The sequence below is a fragment of the Diabrotica undecimpunctata genome, chromosome 7, assembly GCF_040954645.1.
Source record: "Diabrotica undecimpunctata isolate CICGRU chromosome 7, icDiaUnde3, whole genome shotgun sequence".
Lineage (NCBI taxonomy): Eukaryota > Metazoa > Arthropoda > Insecta > Coleoptera > Chrysomelidae > Diabrotica > Diabrotica undecimpunctata.
In genome coordinates, this window is record NC_092809.1 from 75276657 (window position 1) to 75299797 (window position 23141).

The 23141-nt window shown below is 32.8% G+C and overlaps 1 protein-coding gene across 2 annotated transcripts in view; it reads left to right on the forward strand.

Annotated features, from left to right (window-relative positions):
* Positions 1 to 23141, forward strand: part of LOC140445502 (uncharacterized) — a 500280-nt gene that overhangs the window by 440791 nt on the left and 36348 nt on the right. For both annotated transcript variants that reach the window (XM_072537554.1, XM_072537555.1), the window contains exon 7: positions 8949 to 9071. In XM_072537554.1, coding sequence (XP_072393655.1) covers positions 8949 to 9071 — 123 coding nt within the window. The remainder of the gene's footprint in view (positions 1 to 8948; positions 9072 to 23141) is intronic.

The window sequence follows — 23141 nt, forward strand, 5'->3', positions numbered from 1 at the left end:
AGAGATTTAGAATTTAAATTCAAAAAAGAAAATAATAGGTTACTTTTATGCGAAAGGAATAGTGTCGTTCACAACAGAATTAAATTTTTGAGGGAATATACTAGACTTAAATCTGAAAATGCGAAAATGAACATTCGTATAGGTACTTAGATGAAACATGGGTGTTTGCAAAGGGTGTAATTAAAAGAATTTGGCAAGACGACAGCATAAAATCAATAAAACACACAGATAGCGAGGGCAAAAGACACATCATTCTTGATGCAGAAGGGAAAGAAGGCTTTATAGAAAACACAGATTTGATTTTTTTCTTCAAAATCAAAATCTGCTGATTACCATGAAAACATGAATGCAGATATGTTTATTAAATAGTTTGAGGAGAAACTGTTACCTAGTCTGAGTGAACCATCAGGTATAGTTTTAGGTCATGCACCTTACCATTCATAGGCTTTAGAGAAACCACCAAAACAATCGTGGAACGTACCGAGCATAAAAAATTGGTAAGTTAAAAATAATATCAATTTTCCGGAATACGCCTTCAAATCAGAGTTACTGGAAATTCGAAACGTAATGAAAAACCAACAGTTTATATAGTTGACCAAATTGTATCAAGTTATGGACATCAAGTACTAAGATTACCGCCGTATCACTGTCAGTTTAATCCCATCGACCACATCTGTGGTATATTATGTAAAACGTATTATCATAATCACGTCGGATGCAGTGGATACAGTGACGATGCAGTTAGGGAAATGTGATGGTTTATAAATTTATATGATGATGATGATTTATAAATTTAAATAATCAATAAGTACACTATTATAAGGTTATTTACAAAATAATTGTACAGTAGGTTAACAATTATATTTATACATTCATTATTAGCCAAATAAACAATAATATTTAAAATTCCATTTGAATTTTTGCTCCTCATTGTATACAAATTAACTCTAACTGATAATACAGGCAAAAATATTCTAAACAAAGTAAGTAAGGAAAAAGATTATAGGAACTGGTTTTCTGCGAATTCCATTAATCGTTTAGAGGTGTAAGTTGGTTGAATGTACTGTAGATGTTTCTATGGTAAATGCATGGAATGTTTACAGGAAGACGAAATCTATATCTCAATTAGATTTTAAAAGACAAGTAGTACAACCATAATTATCTTACCAACTATGGGGCTCCTCTAAAGGAGCTGGAAAACCAGCAATATCACGTTCTAGAGTGACATTGAACAAAGTGTTAGATAATCTACGATATAATGGTCGTAGACATTTACTTGTGCCTAATGAAAATAAGACAAAAAGAAGTTGTGCCGGGGAAGGGTGTTCATCTAATGTACGTACAAAATGTTTTAAATGAGACGTTGGGATATGTATAGAATTTAATGAAATATTCCATACCAAATAATTTTGCATTACGTCTTAGGCTAGCGTTACCATATGGTAACAATCCAATTCAGTTCCGAAAACATATACTCTTAATACATTGTTGAACAATCATCTTTCACTAAAATAAAAAAAAAACAAATTCCACCGTTAAAGTGTTAATGAGATGAAGAGCAACATAGACTAACACATTTAAAAAATGATTGCAATTTAAAAGCCAAGTATTGGAATTGAATATTAATGAATTTTTAAATGCACATAAAAGTATTCTCATTTCGCTAAAAAAGCTCGTACAATATTGAAATTCTCAACTTTCTATTTGGCTTAATTTGGATTTTTGGCTCCTAATTATGTAGAAACTAGTAAAATGAAACGTTTACAAAAAATCAAAAAAAAAATAAGTGTGATAATGTGTAAATTCTTAAAATATTTCAATCGTGGATGCCACTCAATCGTGAATGATGACGCACGGGTAAAGATCCACAGTCCCACCGGTATCTTTATACTTGTGTTCGAATATATATGTAATTGTGTAATACCACTTAATAATACATAGTAAGTGAATAAGTACTATTACGGGTAATAGTAAAACCTTGGTGTTGAAACACGGAACACTCTGTACACTGACCGAAAGTGAAAACTCTATGCAAAGTGCATCGTTAGTAGGTCAGTGATAGTCTAACGCGATTTAAATGGTAACTTATCTAAAGAAATGTTAATGAATAATAAAGTAGTTAGGAATTGTTTTAAATTTAACAGAAGACAATTAAAAATTATTCACGGTGCTGCTATTGTGTACACGAGTTTGGAATAATGCGCGAAATTGAACAGTTTGTGATTTCGAAGCGAACGATATACACTTTTATAAAATGTTTATCAGTTTAGCAAAAAATTGGTGATTGTGGATTTAAACTAATATTAAGGAAAAAGAAAATGTTAACATTTAGTAAGTACTTGTTTAAATTTATGCTGATTACAAGGTACCTAAAAATTTTTAAATATTGTTTGATTGCCTATCTTATCAAAAGATACTGTAATTGTTTATCCTGGTTTTTGTATCGTTTAATACCTACTATTTAGAATAATTTTGGCATATATTAAAAAATCTTTCAGCAACAATAGTTTCTCTGCTTATTTTGTATTACTGATAGCCCAGTCTGGTTAAAAAAAAGGTCGAAAATTTTTTCGCAGATATCTGAAGCTTTTAAGACATAGATGGGGGTTACTAGATGACGAATAGATAAAAAAGTACTCGTATTTTTACTTTGCGTTTTTTTTTTAAACAATAATTTATGGTCACAATTTGATTTTGTGTCTATAAGTTTTTTCATAAACTTATATTTTACGTAAACAATATTTATATCATTTTTTATATCAAGAATATCTTTATTTTCCCGTTTTTTTTAATTAAAATTGATAAATAATTTATGGAGATATTTGCAAAAAAGCAGTTTTTTTACACGAATTTATAAATTTTATTAATTTTTTTATTAACAAAATAAAATGTTAATACATTTGAACATCGAGGAATTACCGTCTTTTAAATTTTGTTCGAAATTTCCCCCCGATCGGTCAAATAGTTTAATAGTTATTTAACCAACAATTGTATTAATAAGGGCGATTAACAATTGAGATATTTTAACGCGTGAGCGAAGCGAGCCAAGCCAAGCCCTGGTTTTACCCAAACCTTGGGTAAAACCAGGGGTAATAATAGGCAGTTGAAGCGTAGCACTGGCCATGTTACCTTCCTTGTATACCGTAGGCCCTAGATATAGCAGACTACCCTGCTATACTCCCAAAGCCGCGAAGCGGTATAAAACGGGAGACTATTATACTTTATTCTCGACACTAATTTTATTAAAGCAGGGTGGCTGCCGTACCTCACTCTTGTTTAAAGTGTATTTAGCACAAGTATTACAAGTACAAAATATTGAGCCTTAAACATACGAAAACATTTATCTTTATAATAAAAATACACCGAATGACACATATTTCAATATCTTTTTATTCCTCCTCTTCCTCTCTATAAATATTTCTGCTTATTCATAGGCGGAGTTATCATTCTATAACCTGTGAAAGAGAAATGAAGAGAAAGAGACCGAAAGAGAAGTGAAGACATTAAAAGAAAATGTAACGTACAGTGTATAAATTGTAGCATTTGCAAATTCCTGGGTATATATTGAAATCCTCTTGTACATGTATTAAAACACCGAAGAATATTCTTTCAATTCCTCTTTGCGTCGCTGAGTTGATATAAACACATTTTTAGAGTTTGTTTTATACCACGGGCGCGTATTTCTTTGGTATTTTCTTTAATCGAATATTGCGAATATTGCGATATTGCGTTACAAATAAACATCCATTTAGATCGCTGAGAAGGTTTTGCCAAAAAGATAATTGTGACACTCTCGCTGAGGCCGTTGTCAGAGGCAGTTGCTTCAGCGTTTGTCCAAATTTTACTTCAAATATGTAATGTTTCCTTGTTTTTGGTCCCTTTTCATGGAAAATATGTAGTGTATTGTGGCAGTTAATTGTTCAGTTACACTAAAAGTGAGGTTTGAATATTCGGTCAAGGAGAACAGACGTCGTTTAGTTTGGTCGGAGAGAACCGGCAAATTTGTAAAGAAAAGTGATTTTTACTCTATGTAATGTGTCAGTTTTGGAAAAGTAATCACTGTTTCTATGTTTCTAAGTATCGAAGAGATTTGTGTCGTCTGCAACAACTTTGATGGTTAACCACATATTGCCATTGTGTCCAGTTGTACCTATTCCTGTTTTTTAAGAAGCCGAGTCCGAGGTTTGCGTCTAGTGCCAATTTCAACCTTAAATAGTCAGTCCTAAGAAGTCGTTTCTAAATACTTTTCGTAGTATGGAGATGAATTTGTTCGTGTGACAGAGAATGTAAGTCCAGTTTCCAACCCCAGAAATCTTTTAAAGTGCATTTTAGTGAAATCCAGGTCACTTTTTTTATTTGAACTTTTAAAGTAAAGATAGACATTTTTTTTTAATAATAATAATTGTCAATAATATAATAATAATAATATAATAATAATAATAAATCAATTAAAGAAACTGTAATAATTAAAATTGTAGATCATAGGACGTGGCTTAGCTGTCATTTTATTTGTTCTCGTTTTAAGATTTAGTTTTGACATATGACAGCTAGCTTTATCATTTTTGACATCTGGTAAATATCTAATCATATTTGTGATTTTGTTTTGTTTTTAGAAACAGGTTAACCCTATGCATAGTTTCTTTAAAAGGATAATTTTTTAATTGTAATAATTTACTTCTGCCACAATTTATAGCCCAGTAACAATTGTAAGTTTTGTACTATCTCTAACTTCTAAGAGTTTATAAACGGATAGGACATAGTAAGTGTTTCTCTTGGTTATTTTTGTATTTACCTTTGTAACTATCAATATAATATTTATGTTATTGTCTATAATTGTTTGTAGTGAGACAGTAATAAATATTTAATTTTTCCCTAAACCATTTTGTCTATTTATTTTAAAAATGATTCTAACATCTCTTTTGTGTTTTTTAAGAGGAAGAACCTTTTTTTTTCATCCAGCAGGAAGTTCCTCGAAGCGGCGTCCCTATTTCAAATAGCTAGAGGACATTCTTGTGTTTTGTTTGCCAATTTGTCCAGGAGATTCATGTAAATACCCCTTTGTTTCATTTTTTTGTATTTACCCCAATCCAATCCCCTTACCATTCACTGATCCACGACCTAGTTCTCCAAAAAAAAAACCCGCAATAGTTTCGTTTATTTTGTTTGCCCTATCTCTAGCCCCATAATTTCTGTCCACAATTTGCATCCCCCTATAATAATACCCTATGTGGTAGGCAAAATAATTCGTTACAAAATGAATGGACATAGAATAGGAAAAAATGTAATAACCACACAAGCAGAATGGAGGAGACCCGTGTCGTCAAAATAGCAAGAGATAAGTCACTAATCGGTAAAAGAAGTATCGCATGACCGCGCAAAAGATAAGTGACAGCCTTACATAGAGGTATTAATCCGCCAATGAACAAGCAGAATAATTCTGCTTGTTATTATCTGCAATTATTGCTTATAAGGAGGAGGAAGAAGAAGAAGAACCTGTAAAAGGATATCATTTTATCTCTTGTGGGTCAACTTTTCAAAGCAGATTCTTTTTTTACAGATTGAGGATTTATCTCCTATTATTTTTGCAACTCTGTTTTCCATTTTACTGATTTAGTAACACTCGTTTATACCTTGTACGCTATATTTTCTTCTGATGTCTACACTTCTCTTTCGATCTCTCAGCGTATTTCCTGTAATTCCTCTCAGTACTCTCATCTCTACCGTTGCCAGTAGTCTTTGTCTTGCGGCTGTGTTGAATCTTGCTTCTGATGTATAAGTATTTTTACTTCTTTTTTCCCCATTTTGTTTTTAATTTTCCTTTCTTGACTCTTTTGATGATCCATAATTAAATTGAAAAAGCATAAGGTTCAATGAATGCCTTTATTGATGGGTTCCATAAACAGTCCAGATATTCTGACTTTCATCTTGTTGCTCCTTCTTCTTAACGCGCCTTATCAAGTACCCTTGACGTTGGTAATTAACGCAGCAAGACCCCCTCTGAACGGTTCATTCTCTGACATTATTCAACCATGAGGCTTGTTTCCTACCAATTACTCTATGTCATTAGATTTTACCTATCACGGTAAATTTTTGACACATTCATTCTTATTTGGTAGTAAACAAAAAGCAAGAGGAATATAATATCGTTACGACATCTGGTTCATTAAAGAGTTGATATAATTCGAAATTATATCTTTTGCGCTACTGCCCTTGGTCTTTTATCATCATCATCATCATCATCAGTAGCTCGACAACCCTTTCTGGGTCCTGGCTTGTTCTAGGATTTTCCGCCATTCTGTTCTGTTAGTTGCTTTGTTTTTCCAGTTGGTAATCTTAAGTGTTTTCAGATCTTGTTCCACTTGTTCCATGTATCTGAGTTTGGGTCTTCCCTTTGACCTTTTTCCTACTGGTGTTTGCCTCATAATATGTTTTGGTGTTTCAGTCTCCAACATTCGTTCAACATGGCCCATCCAGCGCAGACGTCCGATCTTTATCGATGTTATGATCTCGGGTTCATTGTATGCTGTGTATAGTTCAAAGTTATATCTTCTGCGCCATATGCCATTTTTCTTTACCCCCTTATATATGTGTCCAAGGATTTTTCGTTCAAATATGCCTAATAGATTTTCATCGCTTTTCGACAGTGTCCATGTCTCTGATCCATATACAAGGACCGGTTTTATCAGGGTCTTGTATATTTTGCATTTGATTTTTCTTTTGATGTTGTTAGATCTTAGATGTTTAATTAGTCCATTATATGTTTTATTAGCGATATGTATTCTTCTCTTAACTTCTTCACTGACATTGTTATCTGCGGTAACTAGTGAACCTAGGTATGTAAAATTTTTCACGCTTTCGATGTTATAGTCTCCTATTGTCAGATTCTGTAGGTTTCTTTGGCCTGTCGATTTACTGGCTTTCATGTATTTGGTTTTTATTTCATTAATGTTTAGGCCTTGGTCGTTTATAGCCTCAAATATGTTTCGGAGTATCTTATGCTCGAATATTCCCAGAAGTCTTGCATCCTTTTATGTTAGAGTGCATGTTTCCGTCCCGTATGTGAAGATCGGTCTCAGCAGTGTTTTTTATATAATAATTTTAGTTTTTCTTTGGATATTTCTTGAGTGGAATTGGTTTTGGGGTCCATAGTATTCTTTATTTGTGAGGTTTCTTCGTCTTTTAATTTTTTCGCTTATTTTATTGGTAGTATTCACTAGCGAGCCAAGGTATGTGAAGCTGTCAATACATTCAAAGATATGACTTCCAAATGCTGTTTTTCGTTTCTCATTTGCTATAGAATCCTTAGTAACTAACATGTACTTGGTTTTGTCTTCGTTGATGACTAGACCGACCTGTTTCGTCGCCGTTTCCAATTCTAGGAAATATTGCTCAATATCTCGCTCGATTATCGAAAACACGATAAACAAAGTTTTCATATTTTATTGTCTTAATAGTCATTGTTTTTATATGCGCAGTAGCGACTGTTCGACTTTTCGGTAAAACCGGTAGAGTTTTTCTTCTATTCTTATAAATAGTGTAATAAAACAAAATTACCTTGTAAGGTAATACCTTGTAAGGTATTACCTTGTAATAAAACAAAATTACTTTGTAAGGCTTCTCACAAATGTCATCGATTGCTTCACATTTAACACCAATATTCACTATCAGCCTATTTGGTTTTTTCAATTTTTTTTTCATGGGTATGTTCTAGTTCACTGCGCATAATCAAGTTTTCGGCAGTCACAGTATAAATTTCAACTTTACAGGAGCGAATCTTACATTTTCAACACATTTCACCACTTTTTAACTCTATATGTCGTAAATTTCTAAGATTCTACTATTACTACAGGTTTATTCAGACAGATTAATACAGATTTTTCACGTTCACTAAAAGTTTCAGAGCATTCTATACTGTTTTGCTTGCAAGTAGATATTACAAAATGTAAATGAAAATAAATCAAACTTTCAACTCAAGTTGGTTTTCCCAGAAATAATATTCCCCTGCTCTGGGACCAGTTTAGTGTTGTCATTAAAGTACCGTAGTTAGCATCGGTGGAAATTAAGGGTGTAAAGTTTCTCTTTCTTTTGCAACGTAGAATAATTCGTCTACAGTCATGTTTGTCCATTCTCGAATATTTCGCAGCCATGACTTCCTCTTTCTACCTATTGCCTTTGCAACACTTAGTAACTTCAATTAGAAAATATATTGTTATACTGTTTGTTTGGGCTGTTAGGCCGTTGTCTTCTGAGAGTAGTTCCCGACGTTTCGCCAACACTAGGGGTTGGCATCTTCTGGAGATGATACTACTTCGCTTGTAAGCTGATGCTGACCGAAGATACTTACAAGCGAAGCAGTAACATCTCCAAAAGATGCCAACCCCTAGTGTGGGCGAAACGTCGAGAACTAATCTCAGAAGATAACGGCCTAACAGCCCGAACAAACAGTTTAACAATATAGACGATGGCCGTGAAAGCCTAACGCATTTTATCAGAAATTATTATTAACTATTTGGCAATTTATTAAGTTTACAGGTTTGCAGGTTGAATGGACTCTAATTATTAAAATATTACTCCATATGTTTCACATTGTTTCAATTATATACGGTGAAACTATAAAAGGTTAAGAAGTTAAGAATAATGTGAGATTACAAATTAAGGGATTAATTTGTGATTGAACACGAGCATTATTTACGTACATAAACAATATTGATTCCTTCAGAAAATATTTACCTAGTTTTTTTAATAATATTACTGTTTATATGTTAGATTTAATCTTAAAGTCTTCTCTCTATTTTGTAAAACTTCTAGCCCGTTACTAATTATGCTTAAGTACTTACTCGACTATTGCAAATCTGAACCGGAAGACTTGCAAAAATGTTTAATTTGTAGTAAACTTGTAACTATTCATATATTAGTGTTTATATTGACCTTCGTTTCCTTTGTTACAGGTGATACTTGTCAAACAAATAGTGATATTAATAAGCCAAAGATAGATTTAGATGAAGATGATAATGAAAAAGAAAAAATTGACCAAAGTCAACAAACTACACCTACCTCTCCCAATAGTGCGGGTGAGTCGATTTTTTAGAATTCTAAATTTCATTAAATACAAAAATTTATATTTTTACTTTTTTTTTTTAATTAATATTTTTGCAATTTTCTCTGTTGATCGCTTTGATTTTTCACTTCTTTATTGTTCTGTTTCTAAAGTCTTTTAAAACCACTTCTTAATACTTTATTTTTAGTTAAAACATGTTTCTTTTACACTATTTTATTATTTTTATTTATTTTATTTTATTATTTTTATTTATTTTATTTTATTATTTTTATTTATTTTATTATTTTTATTTTTTTTATTTATTTTATATTCAAAAAATAATTATTTGACCAGAGAATTCAATCCTCAACTTCAAGACATTCAAGATAACAGTCTTGAATAGTCTGAAGAGCAACAATGAGCAATGACAACAAAGAACAAGAAATATTGTTCTGAAGCTATTTTCTTGTGGCATTTTAAATTAATTACTATTTAAATGGGAATAAGCCACAATTAAAGGTTAAAATAGGTTTACTGGTATTTTGAGAACGATTTCCGAAGTGGAAATTGAAACGTCAATAAACGTATTTTAACCTTTAATTGTGGCTTATTCCCATTTAAATAGTAATTACAGAACAAGAAGTTGAAACGTGAAAATTAGTGGAAAACGAATCTTTATTTGCAATGACACATCTAATTAGGTCAAAACTTCCCACATGAGGTACATAAATCCAGATATATAAAACCATAATCAGCAGTCGCCTACGGAAGCAAAACATGGACGTTGACAAAAAAGAACTAAATTAATTGCCGGTGTGGGAACATAAAATCCTTCGAATAATATGTGACCCTTGCAGAGATAGCGTGACACATATATGGAAACGCAGATCCACAAGAAGTTTTCTCTTGTAACCGTTTCAAAAGTTTCAAATTATTTTTCAAAGTTTCAAAAATGTATTATTATAATTCCTAGTAAATATTCAAATCAATGTTGCTCACGCCATCTATCTGCCGAGTGCGGAAACATCCAAATTACCTCAAAGATCCAACTAGGTCCTAATAGTTCCGACTTTAGCCTCAAAATTCGAGCGTTCGTAACCTCCCGGCAATTCATCTTTTCTGTCTCTGAACTCTTTTCTGTCTCTGAACGTCCAGCATACATTACAAAATTTTGTTTGAGTGGTCTCTTGACGAGATAAGCCAAAAAATTCCTTTTCTCTTTTCTATTTCAAATAAATATTTATTTTAGACCCTTACCGGGAGCACTAATAGTTGCCAGAACTATGTTTATTGGCCCGATGTTATCTTAGCTATGGATTTATGGTATGTGTTTTCTAAAAATTTCTAATTTTTGTGTGTATTTGTCCCAGAAGAAGTTAAAAATATTGGTTTTTCGGTTTTTTTAAGATATTTACTATGAATATTCATATTTTAAGGTTATGTTATGGTTTGATTAAAACTTTAATTACTTTTTACTGTATTTCAAGGTATTTTGTTGTTTTTATCAGGGTTTTTTTTTAATTAATCAATAAATCATTAAATTTATTTACGAAGTTAAAAAATATTTAAAAAATGTTTTATTCTTTTAAGTGCTAGTGATATTATCCCCTAAAAGGCTAAATATATTCGTTTTCTTGTCGTTTAATTTTTTAAGTAGTTTTGTTCTTAGTACTAAAAAATTCAGTAATACTAGATATCTTCAACACATGTTTACTAGCCATTATATGCCCAAATCTAAAAAATTAACTCAAAAACTATTACAACATTCAAAAAAAAATTTTAAACACTCATTATGGCAATTTAATAGAAAGGTTTCCACAGAATGTTATATTACAACTTAAACTACGAGAAAACGAATATCTTTAGTCTTTTACAGGATAAAATCACTGGGAACAAAAAAAGAATAAAACAATAATTTAAATATTTTTCAACTTCGTAAATAAATTGAATGATTTATTGATGTATTTTGAAATAACACTGATAAAAACAACAACAAAATATCTGAAATACAGTAAAAAAATAAATTAAAGTTTTAATCAAACAATAACATAATCTTAAATTATGAACATTCATAGTAAATATCTTAATACTTTGATATTCTTACCTCACAAATTCACGAACAACAAATAATACCAATTGCACAGAATGAAAATTTATAACAAAAAGTCCTTATTTATTCTTCAAACAATTACAATTTCTACAAACAAATTAGAAAAGTTTGGAAAGGTTTATAAAATCCCCGCCTATTGTAACTTCGGACTTAGTTAGTCCATTTTGTTCTATCCATTGGCAACTATTGCTAATTTCTAGCACGAATGATTTTCCAATATTTATAAACTGTTAACTAGTTTTTATATATCTATCATGTAACATTTCATACAGCTTCTTCTATCATTAATATTATTATCGCATCATTTTGTATCCTGCAGCTTTAAAATGACCTCTTTTAGATTTATTTTAAATGGGCCGTCAAAGCCGTTCGAAGTGAGATTTCTGATGTTGGTATGTATGCTTCAGTGGTTGCATTATCTGATTTATGCGTTATGCCAAAACCATCAACGGCCTGCATGCATACTGATGAGACGTATGGCCAAATAAATGTCATATTCGAGTTTAGACGGTATTTCGCTCGAAGACCTGAATATATACATTTTTATTTGAAATATGGTTACGACTGGTCGTCTGTTGCTATAATTTGAATAATTTTAGGTATAAGATGCGAAAAGTTATTTGATTCATATTAACCATCGTTTAAAATAACGCAGTTTATGAATGTTTCTTTAGCAGAGGCGGACTAAGGCCTAGGCACGTGCCTAGGGCCCGTAATTTTTGGGGCCCGAAAATTAGGTTTTTAATTTTTATAATTAATTATGCCAAATTTTTATTTGATAAAGTCGACAAGTGCGGACGAGCGTTCACGTGCTTATGCATCCACACCCGCAAGTGTCCATATCTATGTGTGTAAATACGATAAAGTCTCTCGCCTATCGAGTTTAAAAAGTCAAACGTAGCTATTTTAATCAATTTTCTAAACGTTACGTATTGTATCTTATGTGAGTTTTGATTGAATTGATTGAATTGTACAATTAAGTCTTAATTCTAATGAAATGAAGTCCTAAACTTCATTGCAAATATATTGTTTTGGATTCATAGTTAATACTTTGGGAAATTCCTAAATATAGAAAACCAATCATTAGTCACTTCGACGAAGTCGAAAGCTGGAATGCCACAAACATCTTCTCACCATCCAAAAATAAAAAGACGGCAAAAAATCCAAAAAGAGGTGGTTCTTATCTTCAAGCTATCAAGAACTATATCGCTACAAATTACAAAGTAGATGCACTGTTCATCAAAAAATATTTCAAAGCAGTTTGTTTAAAAAGAAAGGTTTTTGACCAGTGCGTTTTACCGGTTCTTACATATGGTGCAGAAACACTGACTCTGACAAAAAGAACAATAGAAAAAATAAGAGTTACACAACGCGCTATGGAAAGATCAATGTTAGGTATTACCATCAGAAAACCAAACCTAGATAAAGAAACCAAACAAATAAAGTACCAAACCTAGAAATAAGAAGAAGAACAGGAGTCACAGATGCAGTGGAAAAAATAGCCATGGCTAAATGGGCTTGGGCCGGACATGTTGCCAGATTAACGGATGATAGATGGACCAGAAAGATTCTGGAATGGCGACCAAGGCAAGAGGCATATCGAAGCAGAGGACGACCACCGACTAGATGGACGGATGATATCAAACGCATCACCACGAACTGGATGCAAGAAGCACAAGATAGGAATAGGTGGAAAATTTTACGGGAGGCCTACGTTCAGCAGTGGACAAATATAGGCTAATTGATGATGATGAGAAAAATAAAACGAAAAGCAGATGAAGTGGCAAAACAAATGAAAAGAACATTGGAAAATGTTTTAACTGAAGATGAAGTACACTTACAACAATCGTCAATCATGTTCACAAATTTCACCTGTATAAACTCCAGAAACATCATTTGTGTCCAAAACTATTCTGCAAAAAGACCAGCAGGAAAAATCAAGCAATTCCGATTGTGAAGATGAAATAAAAGAAGAAAATATAAATTTAAAATCATCTCAAAGTAATGATGAAACTAAGAGTTTTGTAAACGGCATTGCATTATGGCCCGATACTTAACATACGCCATGCGAGAGTATTATATAAAAAATCCACTAAAATCGATAAATGAATGTTTGGAATCATCTTCTATTCGATGAAACTAAGGGTCAAAACAAATCTCAAGAAAATTAACTATTGCCTCCTTCTTTTGAAAAATAGCGGGGAAAAGTTAACTGAGGTTGGTTGGATTATACTGAAATCAACAACTTACTGTACTATTAGGTCTGTAAATTATTTTCCAAGCAAACAACGCTAATGTTAAAATGAACGAATGATTGGAAAAATGTACATAAAAAATTGTCAGAACATGGAAACTTCATTGACCACATTATCTGCTGTGATTAACATTAAATTTAAAAGAATTTCCATGGTAGTGATGTTAGTGGCTCTTCAATAGAGGAATTAAAATGTTATGAACAATATTTAAACCTAGCGGAACTGAAAAATGAAGTATAATTTAACTGTTTATGTAAACAAAATATTATTTTGCCTGTATCTGTGTGGTCATTTATTAAGAAAAATAATATTATTGCCACACTCCCAAATTTAAACACAATTCTGAGAATATTCCAATTTTTTTCTTGGAATCCCATAATTAAATAGCTCTATGCTTTGAAATCAAACTACCAAACGCAAAATATGTGTCATGACTGAAAAATAGGCCCAGAATTACAATGTTGCCTAGGGCCTGATTTAGCCTCAGTCCGCCACTGTTCTTTAGAGAATGCTTATGAATGTTTCTGTAGAGGCTTTTCTATCTAAGTTTTTTTGAAGGTCTTTGTTAAATTGCTTTAATATTTTTTTTTCTTATTCGAGTGCATTTGACTTAAATTTTTCAGTCCTGTAGGTAAGGGTATATTTTAGTTAATAGATATCTGATTTCTGCTGCTTCTTCTGTATATGTTTTCGCTATACTCACCGGGTCTGGTGACCCCTCACAATTTTCACAACAGTCTAATAACTGTTCGTATGTTACAGGGTAGTTGAAGTTTGAGTTATCAAATAATGTTTTAACGTAAGCTTTCTTAACGTAAGTAATGTTTTAGTCTTTCTTGTATTGTTTTTTTTTTTTTGTTTCGATATTTTGATCTGATTTGACTTTCTTCTCTTTATTTTTTTGTGTTATGAATGTAAGTTAATCTGTAGATCTAGTAGCTGATAGAGAGATTTAGGATATTGTCCGTATTTTTGTGTTTTGCTTGTGTTTAGATGCATTGTCTCATTTTCTAGATCAGTTTTTAGGTCGTTTGTTGTTTGTTAATCTTCTTTGGTTGGATGTATGTGTGGTTTTTGCTGTTAAGTAGTTAGTAGTTGGGTTTTTGTTGTATGCTTTCTTCTTTTAATTGTTGTTAATGAGTTTTTTTGAGTTTTTTTAATTGGTAGATTAGTTGTGTTTTAAATTGGGTCCATGTTTGGAAATTGATTATTTGATGTTGAATTATCTGTTGTAATCGTAGTAGATATTGGGCAGTTTTTTCTTAAGTGGTTGGTTTGCTTACATGTTTTGCAAGCGTGGTTATCTAATGATAGGTAAATCTTGTATGTCGTTTCCTCATGTGTGATAAGGAATGGATCAGGTAGGGTCTGGTTATTTAGTGGAGGTATGTAGGTTTGGCATCTGAAGCTGAAAACATGCTGGAATTATGGTGTTGATGTGCTTACTCCTAGGAATGTTAAAAGCGACGGAATATTTAATCTATGTGATTTTAATGTAGATTTTAGGACTAAGTGTGGAATTGAGGAACAGATATTGGACAATATCAATCGCTGACTGGGACTTATTAGTCTACGAGCCTGTAAGAGTTGTTGGTTTATTTAAATTTTTTCATTTTTATTTATAAAATCCTCAACTAGTTTTCCGTTTGCTAAATATATACATATCCTGTTATTTGACAATCTTGAACAGAAAATAATGTGGGTTGGTTGTCTCAGAACACTCAAATCAGAAGACTTAAATCAGGCAATATTCTTGTTTGATATTTTCAATTGCATCGAATATAATTGCTTGTTTTCTTGATGGAAATATATTGGTGTGTGGTAATTGATTAGTTATGTACGTGATCCATTTATTTGATTTGAAGAGAGAATTTCAGATTGAATAGAACTATTTATTTTTAGTTATCATGTGATTAATTGAAGTACAGTCCTGACAAACAACCTCGACAGTCCATAGTAGAACGAGTTTACCTGTTCTAGTTTTTGTAGGTTATCTGCTTATATTCCAATATATTCAATAATAATAAAAACTGTTATGATTGTTACGATTAAAGTAATGTACAGTCTCTGTCGTATTTATTGTTTGATAGTACACTACTGGATCACTAATTATTTAAAATCTAAAAAAGGTTTTACTTTAATAATTAACTTTTACAATAACTAAACAGTAGAGCCAAAAAACAATACAAAGAGTAGACAACTAGCTATTGTTTCAGCAGTATATTACATTTTTTAGGAAATGTATTAATTCTAGATATCTTAAAATATTCCTCAGTCTATAACCGATTATTATTACCACAATTACGGTAAACAGGAAAATTCCTATGGAATTGCCTACATAATTAGATATAGTCGCACGCATTTAGTCAGAATGTGCAAAAATCTATGTTTCTAATAATTAAAGTATTAAATAAAGTAAAACTCTACCAGGGGAAATTCCAATCATCAAATGAAATGCATAGTCGTATCGTTACTGTCACCGGCATTTATTTTAAGAATAGGTATTGCTTATATATAATAGAGCAAAATAAGAACATGAAAGTTTTGAAGAGGAGCGTACAAAAGGGGAAAATAGAAATTAACAAACTAAGAAACAGCACTGGAGAAGAAACAACGAACAGAGATGAAATATTAAGAATAGTCGAAGAGTTCTACACAGAGTTATATAGATCAAGAAAAAAAGATAACAATACGGAACCTCCAATTACACTAAAAACTGGGGTATTAAACCAAGGATCAGATTTAATGCCCGATATAACAAAATCAGAAATCAAAGAAGCCCTGAAGAAAATGAAAAATAATCGAACCCCGGGTGAAGATGGAATAGTATCAGAAGCACTAAAAATTGGAGGGGATGTATTACTTGAAAAAATTAAACAACTTTTCAATATCTGCCTTCACAGCGCCAATATTCCAACAGACTGGAACAACGCTACTATGATTCTATATATATATATATATATATATATATATATATATATATATATATATATATATATATATATATATATATATATATTTTACGCGAATACTAGTTAAGAGAATGGAAAGAAAATTAGAGACTTCAACCAAGGGAACAGGCAGGATTCCGAAAAAGTTACGGAACAAATGACAATCTACAAAGTATAAAAACCCTAATAGAGAAAGCAGTGGAATACAATAAACCTCTAGTTCTAATATTTATCGATTTTCACAAAGCCTTTGACACAGTTGAGCTAAGCAAAATATTACAGGCGCTTAAAGAATGCAGGCTAGATTATAGATATACTAAATTATTATACAAAATATACCTGCAGGCAACAACCACTATCAGATTACCTACTAACAGTAATCGCATAAAAATGGAACGGGGAGTTAGACAAGGAGACCCAATGTCACCTAAACTTTTTAATACGGTGCTAGAACATGCTCTTAAGAGTTTGGATTGGATGACAAAGGGAATAAAAATAGATGGAGAATATCTAAACAACTTACGTTTCGCCGATGATATACTTATAATAGCTGAAGATCTAGGTATGGCAAGAGAGATGATACAGGAACTCGTTGTGGCTACAGAAAGTGTAGGTTTAAATATAAATATCTCGAAAACAAAAATCATGACCAATTTGGTACCCAACCAGAACATCAGTATTGGTGGGAAAGAAATAGAACTCGTAGATAGATATAAATACCTGGGACATAAAATTATGATTGGCAGGAATAACCAGACTCATGAACTGAAGAGAAGAATCGGCCTTGGGTGGGCAGCATTTGGAAAACTGAGAGAAACTTTTAAAAGTGAGCTGCCCACATGCCTAAAGAGAAAGGTATTTGATCAGTGCGTCCTCCCAGTCTTGACGTACGGAGCAGACAACCTTACCTTAACAAAAGCAGCAGCTACCACTGAGAGTCACGCAGAGAAGAATGGAGCGGTCCATGTTGGGAATAACTCTGCGAGATAGAATAACCAACGAAGACATCAGGAGAAGAACCGGAGTGACTGACATCATCGAAAAGATAGCCAGACTAAAATGGAGATGGGCAGGACACATAGCCAGAATGACAGATGGGCGATGGACAAAGAGGTTATTGGAATGGAGGCCAAGGGAAGACGAGAGAAGCGTCGGTCGACCACCTACAAGATGGACTGACGATTTAAGAAGACTTAATAAAAACTGGATGAGAGCGGCGCAAGATAGACGGGGTTGGAAACATGAGGAAGAGGCATATGTTCAGCAGTGGACTCTTGAGGCTGGATGATGATGATTGCTTATATAATAGTTGGACTTGAATTTTCATGAATTGCAATGCAGTCGCTCAATTATAATTTGTGAAATTCTGTGGCTAATTCACATGGGATAAGCAACCAATTAGGATATGAGACAGAGCTACGAGAACCAATGTAAAGCTGTTTCTCTTTACTCATTAGGTTCTAGTAAATGTAAAGATCGGTAAATGAAAATATTATGCAGGGTGTCCAGAAACTCTCCTGGCAAACGCAGACCGGAGATTCCTTAGATAGTTTTAAGATAATTTAATCCAATTCACCTTGCCCGAAATGTTTCCTAAGGAAGCTAGAACTCTTTAACGATGGTTCCTTGTGATTAGTTTTTTTTTAATACCTCCAGAACGCTTCTATTTAGAAAAATGAAAACTGGTACGATTATTTATCATCCAGAACTTAATTGATTTCATCAATTACAAATTTCTAGTACCGGTCATAGCCGTCCGTTTTGGGTAGGTCAATGGATATTTCAACGCATAACTTTTTTGTCTTTATTTTTTAAGCATTCTTTTAATACTAGATTATTAAATTTTCAGATATTCTAGTAGTGAAGGATAGTCTTACTTTAAGTTTGTTAGATACACAGTTTTCTAGAAAAATCAATTTAAAAATTTTTCTTTTCTTCGTCATGAAATTTAAATTAATACGTACATTAATTGATGTAAGAAATTATCTTTTGTTTCAATAAATGCAGCCCTTAATTCGTAAAAAAGTTTATGAGAAGAAGCAAATAATCAAATTATTGAACCGCCTCTTCCAATCCAGTGGTATTCGTAGTTATTACCAAGAAAGTCTCGTACATTCCTCCTAAAGTGGACCGGACAGCTGTCATGTAGAAATGATAAGTTTTGCCGAATATTTAAAGGCACATCATCTAACAAATCAGATAAAATTGAAACAAAATTTTCTTTAAAGGTTTTTAAAAACAAAGTATTTATTACGATGGAACAAAACGAACACAAAAGTACAAGAGTATAAAACAAGTATCAAAGGTAGATAGTTACAAAAGATTCTCGATGTGATGACCATTATTCTTATATAGTCATTATAAAGTTGACATTTTGCTTAGAAAACGCCGAATTTTTGCAAAAAATCCAAAGTTATATCTTAATTCGTTGCAAGCATCTTGTATCCTTAACCAGAGCTGTGCACGATTTTATATCGGAACGGAATAAACAAATACTTTGATGTATCCCCAAACAAAGTAATCGCAAGGATTCAAATTTCTGACCAAGCAACTGAACCGCCTCTTCCAATCCAGTGGTATTCGTAGTTATTACCAAGAAAGTCTCGTACGTTCCTCCTAAAGTGGACCGGACAGCTGTCATGTAGAAATGATAAGTTTTGCCGAATATTTAAAGGCACATCATCTAACAAATTAGATAAAACATTTTGCATGAAATGTAAGAAATCAACACCATTTAAAAGAGCAGCAATTCCACAGGTCCAAGTAGATAACCGTCAACTACTCTTATCCAGACGTTTATGCTAAACCTATGCTGATGCTTAAATTCTTGAACAACGTGGGGATTGTCACCAACGTACGAATAATAATGTGCATTATGTACATTAAAAATTGCTGCTGTTATATCATTATGTCGCCCTGTTTTTTTTTTATTTTCTGAGACCGCTGAACGTGTTTCTCTTAATAGTTGATGAAGAGCTGTAAATGTTAAGTGAGTGGGATGCTCACGAACTATGTTATACTTCTGTTGACAGTTCAAAGCTAACTAGTGCAAAAAATATTAATTTAACTTTTATGACAAATTTTCAAATCGATTTTCTAGAAAACGGTATATCCTACCGACTTAAAGTAAGAGATCCTTTTAGTACTAAACTACCTGAAAATAATCTAGTATCACTAAAAAAGCTGCAGTTCTCTTTTAAAACTCATTTTGATTTTTGTCGAAAGGACTCTCTGATCAAAAGATATCGTTTAAAAATATTGACATTCTTAGCAAATCTCTTGTTCGTATAAGTTTCAGAAATTAAATCTCTGATGACTGGACTATAATACTAAACAAGAAATAAATTTGCCTTAAAGCTTACGAGACAAAAACAGCAAAAAATTATGTCCAAGCTTTTGTTTTTCTAGAATAATAAAAAAGTGTGCAGACAAAAAAGAAATAAAAAATATTACACCCGAAGGTTCAATTCTTATTTGAAAAGTGAATATTTTACCTGTAATTCCGTCTGGCGATAAACATTTATTTCTAGATAAAAGCGTTTTTACGAGCACTCCATCTAATATTTAACTGAATGCGGATGTATTGTAAAATATGTAGATAGTTGGGTCGTTCAAAATGAAAACAAATTGGTTATAAACGAAACAGTATGATTTCATTAAAATCTTGATTTTTATGCAAATTTTTAGAGTACTTTTACAAATCTTTAAAATAAATTTATTGATCTAATCAGCCCAGTTACATCAGATCACAAAAATCACCAACAAACAATTACTTTACTTTATCGTGTCCGGAAATGTCATTCATAAAATTTCGACCCAGTTTCGGGCTACGTCGGTCGGTTCCATCTTTGTTGGCGAGCCACAAATCTTCGAGGGTACATCGATGAGAACAGTTTCTGCATGTAAGAAGATACTGACTTACTTTCCGTGTCCGGAACACCAACAGCTTTAAATTTTGTGTTTCCAATGGTTGGCCACATAGATGGCCCTGTCATTCGCTAAGAATAGGTCTTCTTTTGTGTAGGTCTCTCCCATCTCTGTGCATGATAGTAGATGGTGACTATTTTGAACCGCGTCGCAGTCGCAGGTATCGTCCTCCTGGTATCCCCATTTCTTCAGGTTACTAGCACAACGTGAAACGCCAGTTCTTAGTCTATTTAGCGCTTTCCATGTGGGATACGCTGACGCTTGCCATAGGTGTATTCGGCGCATCTTTGCCTCTTCGGGAAGGGATCGTGATGTTTTCAGAAAACTTTTCCGAGATCTTAATCTACTTGGCTGAAGTTGGTCGTCATACAAAGAGTGTCTTCGATCCGTCTTCTGCTTCTGTCGTTCTATCACTGACGTGACCTGCCTTCTGATAGCAGGTGGAGCGATTCCAACTATAGGGTAGACCTCTTCGATAGGTGCCGGTTTCAAGCAACCAGATGTTCAGGCAACATCGACGTTTTTAGCGTGAGCGGAGTTTTCCCACACTGGTGTTCCAAACTCGGTGGCAGAAAAACATAATGCTAAGGCAGAAGTACGGAAAGTGTGTGGTTGTGCTCCCCATTTTGTGTTTGTTAGTTTGCGGTTGATATTATTTCTGGCGCTTACTTTTTTCTTGATATCTTGACAGTGATATCGATAAGACAGAGTTCTATCCAGACGTACGCCGAGGTATTTTGGCGTCTCATTGTGTTCCAACATCTGATCACGCCATTCCACCTCCAGTGTCCTTCGGGCCTGCTTGTTTCTAAGGTGGAAAGCACACACCTGGGTTTTTGTAGGATTAGATTTCAGATAGTTTTCGTCATAGTACAGTGCTAAGTCTTCTAGGGCATCTGTCAGTTTTACTTCGACTTTATTGAAGGTACTCTCCTGAGCTGCCACAGCTGTATCGTCCGCATAAATAAACTGTTTTGTTTGGTGGTTTTTGGGTTGGTCGTTGGTGTAAATGTTGTATAGTAAAGGCGCGAGGACACTTCCCTTTGGGAGTCAATTTTTTTGATCCCTCCAACGACTGTTCTTGGACTGGATCGTTACGTAGAAGCGTCTATTCTGGAGAAGACATTTCATTAATCTTGTTAGTTGGAAATCCTTTGTAATTTCGTAGATTTTTACCAGCAGCCGTTGATGATTAACTGTGTCATAGGTGGCAGTCAGGCCTATGAACGCTACTTCTGTTATTTTTTTCCGTTCAAATCCATATTCAATATGTTGGGTGAGATTAAGAGTTTGACTGCAGCTGCATTTTCCGGATCTAAACCCTGCTTGTTCAGGAATATAATTTTATTTCCACAGATTCAGCGATCCGGTTCAGTATAATTTTTTCGAACGCCTTGAAAAGGTGACACAAAAGAGAGACAGATTTACCAACATAGATGTAAGAAGATGTTCCATATTCTGTGTTTCTCCAGAGTTACAGTTCACATCATCTTGGTATATTTTTCCCCATGATGATGTGAACTGTGGCTGTGGAGAAACACAGAATATGGAACATCACCAACAAACAATGCTTTGGATGCGATATTTATTATTAGACATATCGGAAGATTTTACTGAATTTAACAGGTTTCCCAAATTAATACTAATACATTACACACAATAGAATATTGAGACTTGCCAAGAAAATGTTTAATTCTTTTATACTTTTGGATTTACCATGCTTCCATTCATTTGGAGTGCTTGCGTGTCAAAATCTATTGACAATATTTTTTTGTTCAGGCCACAGAAATCGCTAGCTCGTAGTGAAAGCTGTGATTAAATAAAACAGGAACAATTAAACCATTCACATACAATTATTCTTTTGTTTCTTTGAACAAGTTATACACACGCAAATTTAACGAGGGTTTGATCATATTTCATTAAGATTTATTAATCTATACATTCTAATCGTACAAAATGTTATTCTCGCACTAATAAAGTGGTTTCTTTAAGCTTTTTATATAATAAAATCATCTAATAGACTTTCGTTAAGTATCTTATGAAAAGTAATTTTTTTAAATATAATTAATTGACTTCATAATTAAAAATAAGCAGTAACGAATATGTTGTAATTAAATATAGAACAATAGCTAGCTACAAATTGGGGAGCAGATTCTACTTCATACTACATATACAAATCACTAATCAGAACCAAAATCGATGACGGCTCCGTTGTGTATACATTAGCTGACCACACAATATTAAAACAAATCGAGGTAATTCAAAATAACGCATTCAGAATTGCTACAGGAGCTTTTCGAACATCGCATGTAGAAACTCTCAGTCTCTAACAGGAGAATCAGTTATCTTACAGTACATTCAACCAACTTACATCTCTAAACGAATAATGAAATTCGCAGAAAACCTTTAGTTGTAGTAAAAGGCACGGTAAACTGCACTAGAGTTCTTTACAATGTTTAACAGTTTGCTAAATTTTAGGTATAAAATAAATATATGTGTCATTAACCCGTTGTTCATAGTTCTGCATATGTTGTTACATTTTTTTTATAAAAAGTATTCTTGCATAATGTTATTTAACGTAAATTTCTTTCACCTACTTGTCTAATATTTTTTTTTCTGAAACAAATACTACCGTGCTAAGGATAATACTTAAAAATTTATATTCAAAGTAGATATACAAAGTACTAAAATATCACTTTTAATTTTTTTTTTAAATACTTCAGAGTAAACTAAAACATTTTGTTAATTTAAATAGTGGTGGTTAGATTGACCATATGTCTGTTAGAGTGTACCATTTTTGAGACGTCTGCGATTACGGGTTAAAGTTAAGGTTTTGGTAAATATATTGAAATGAAAATACT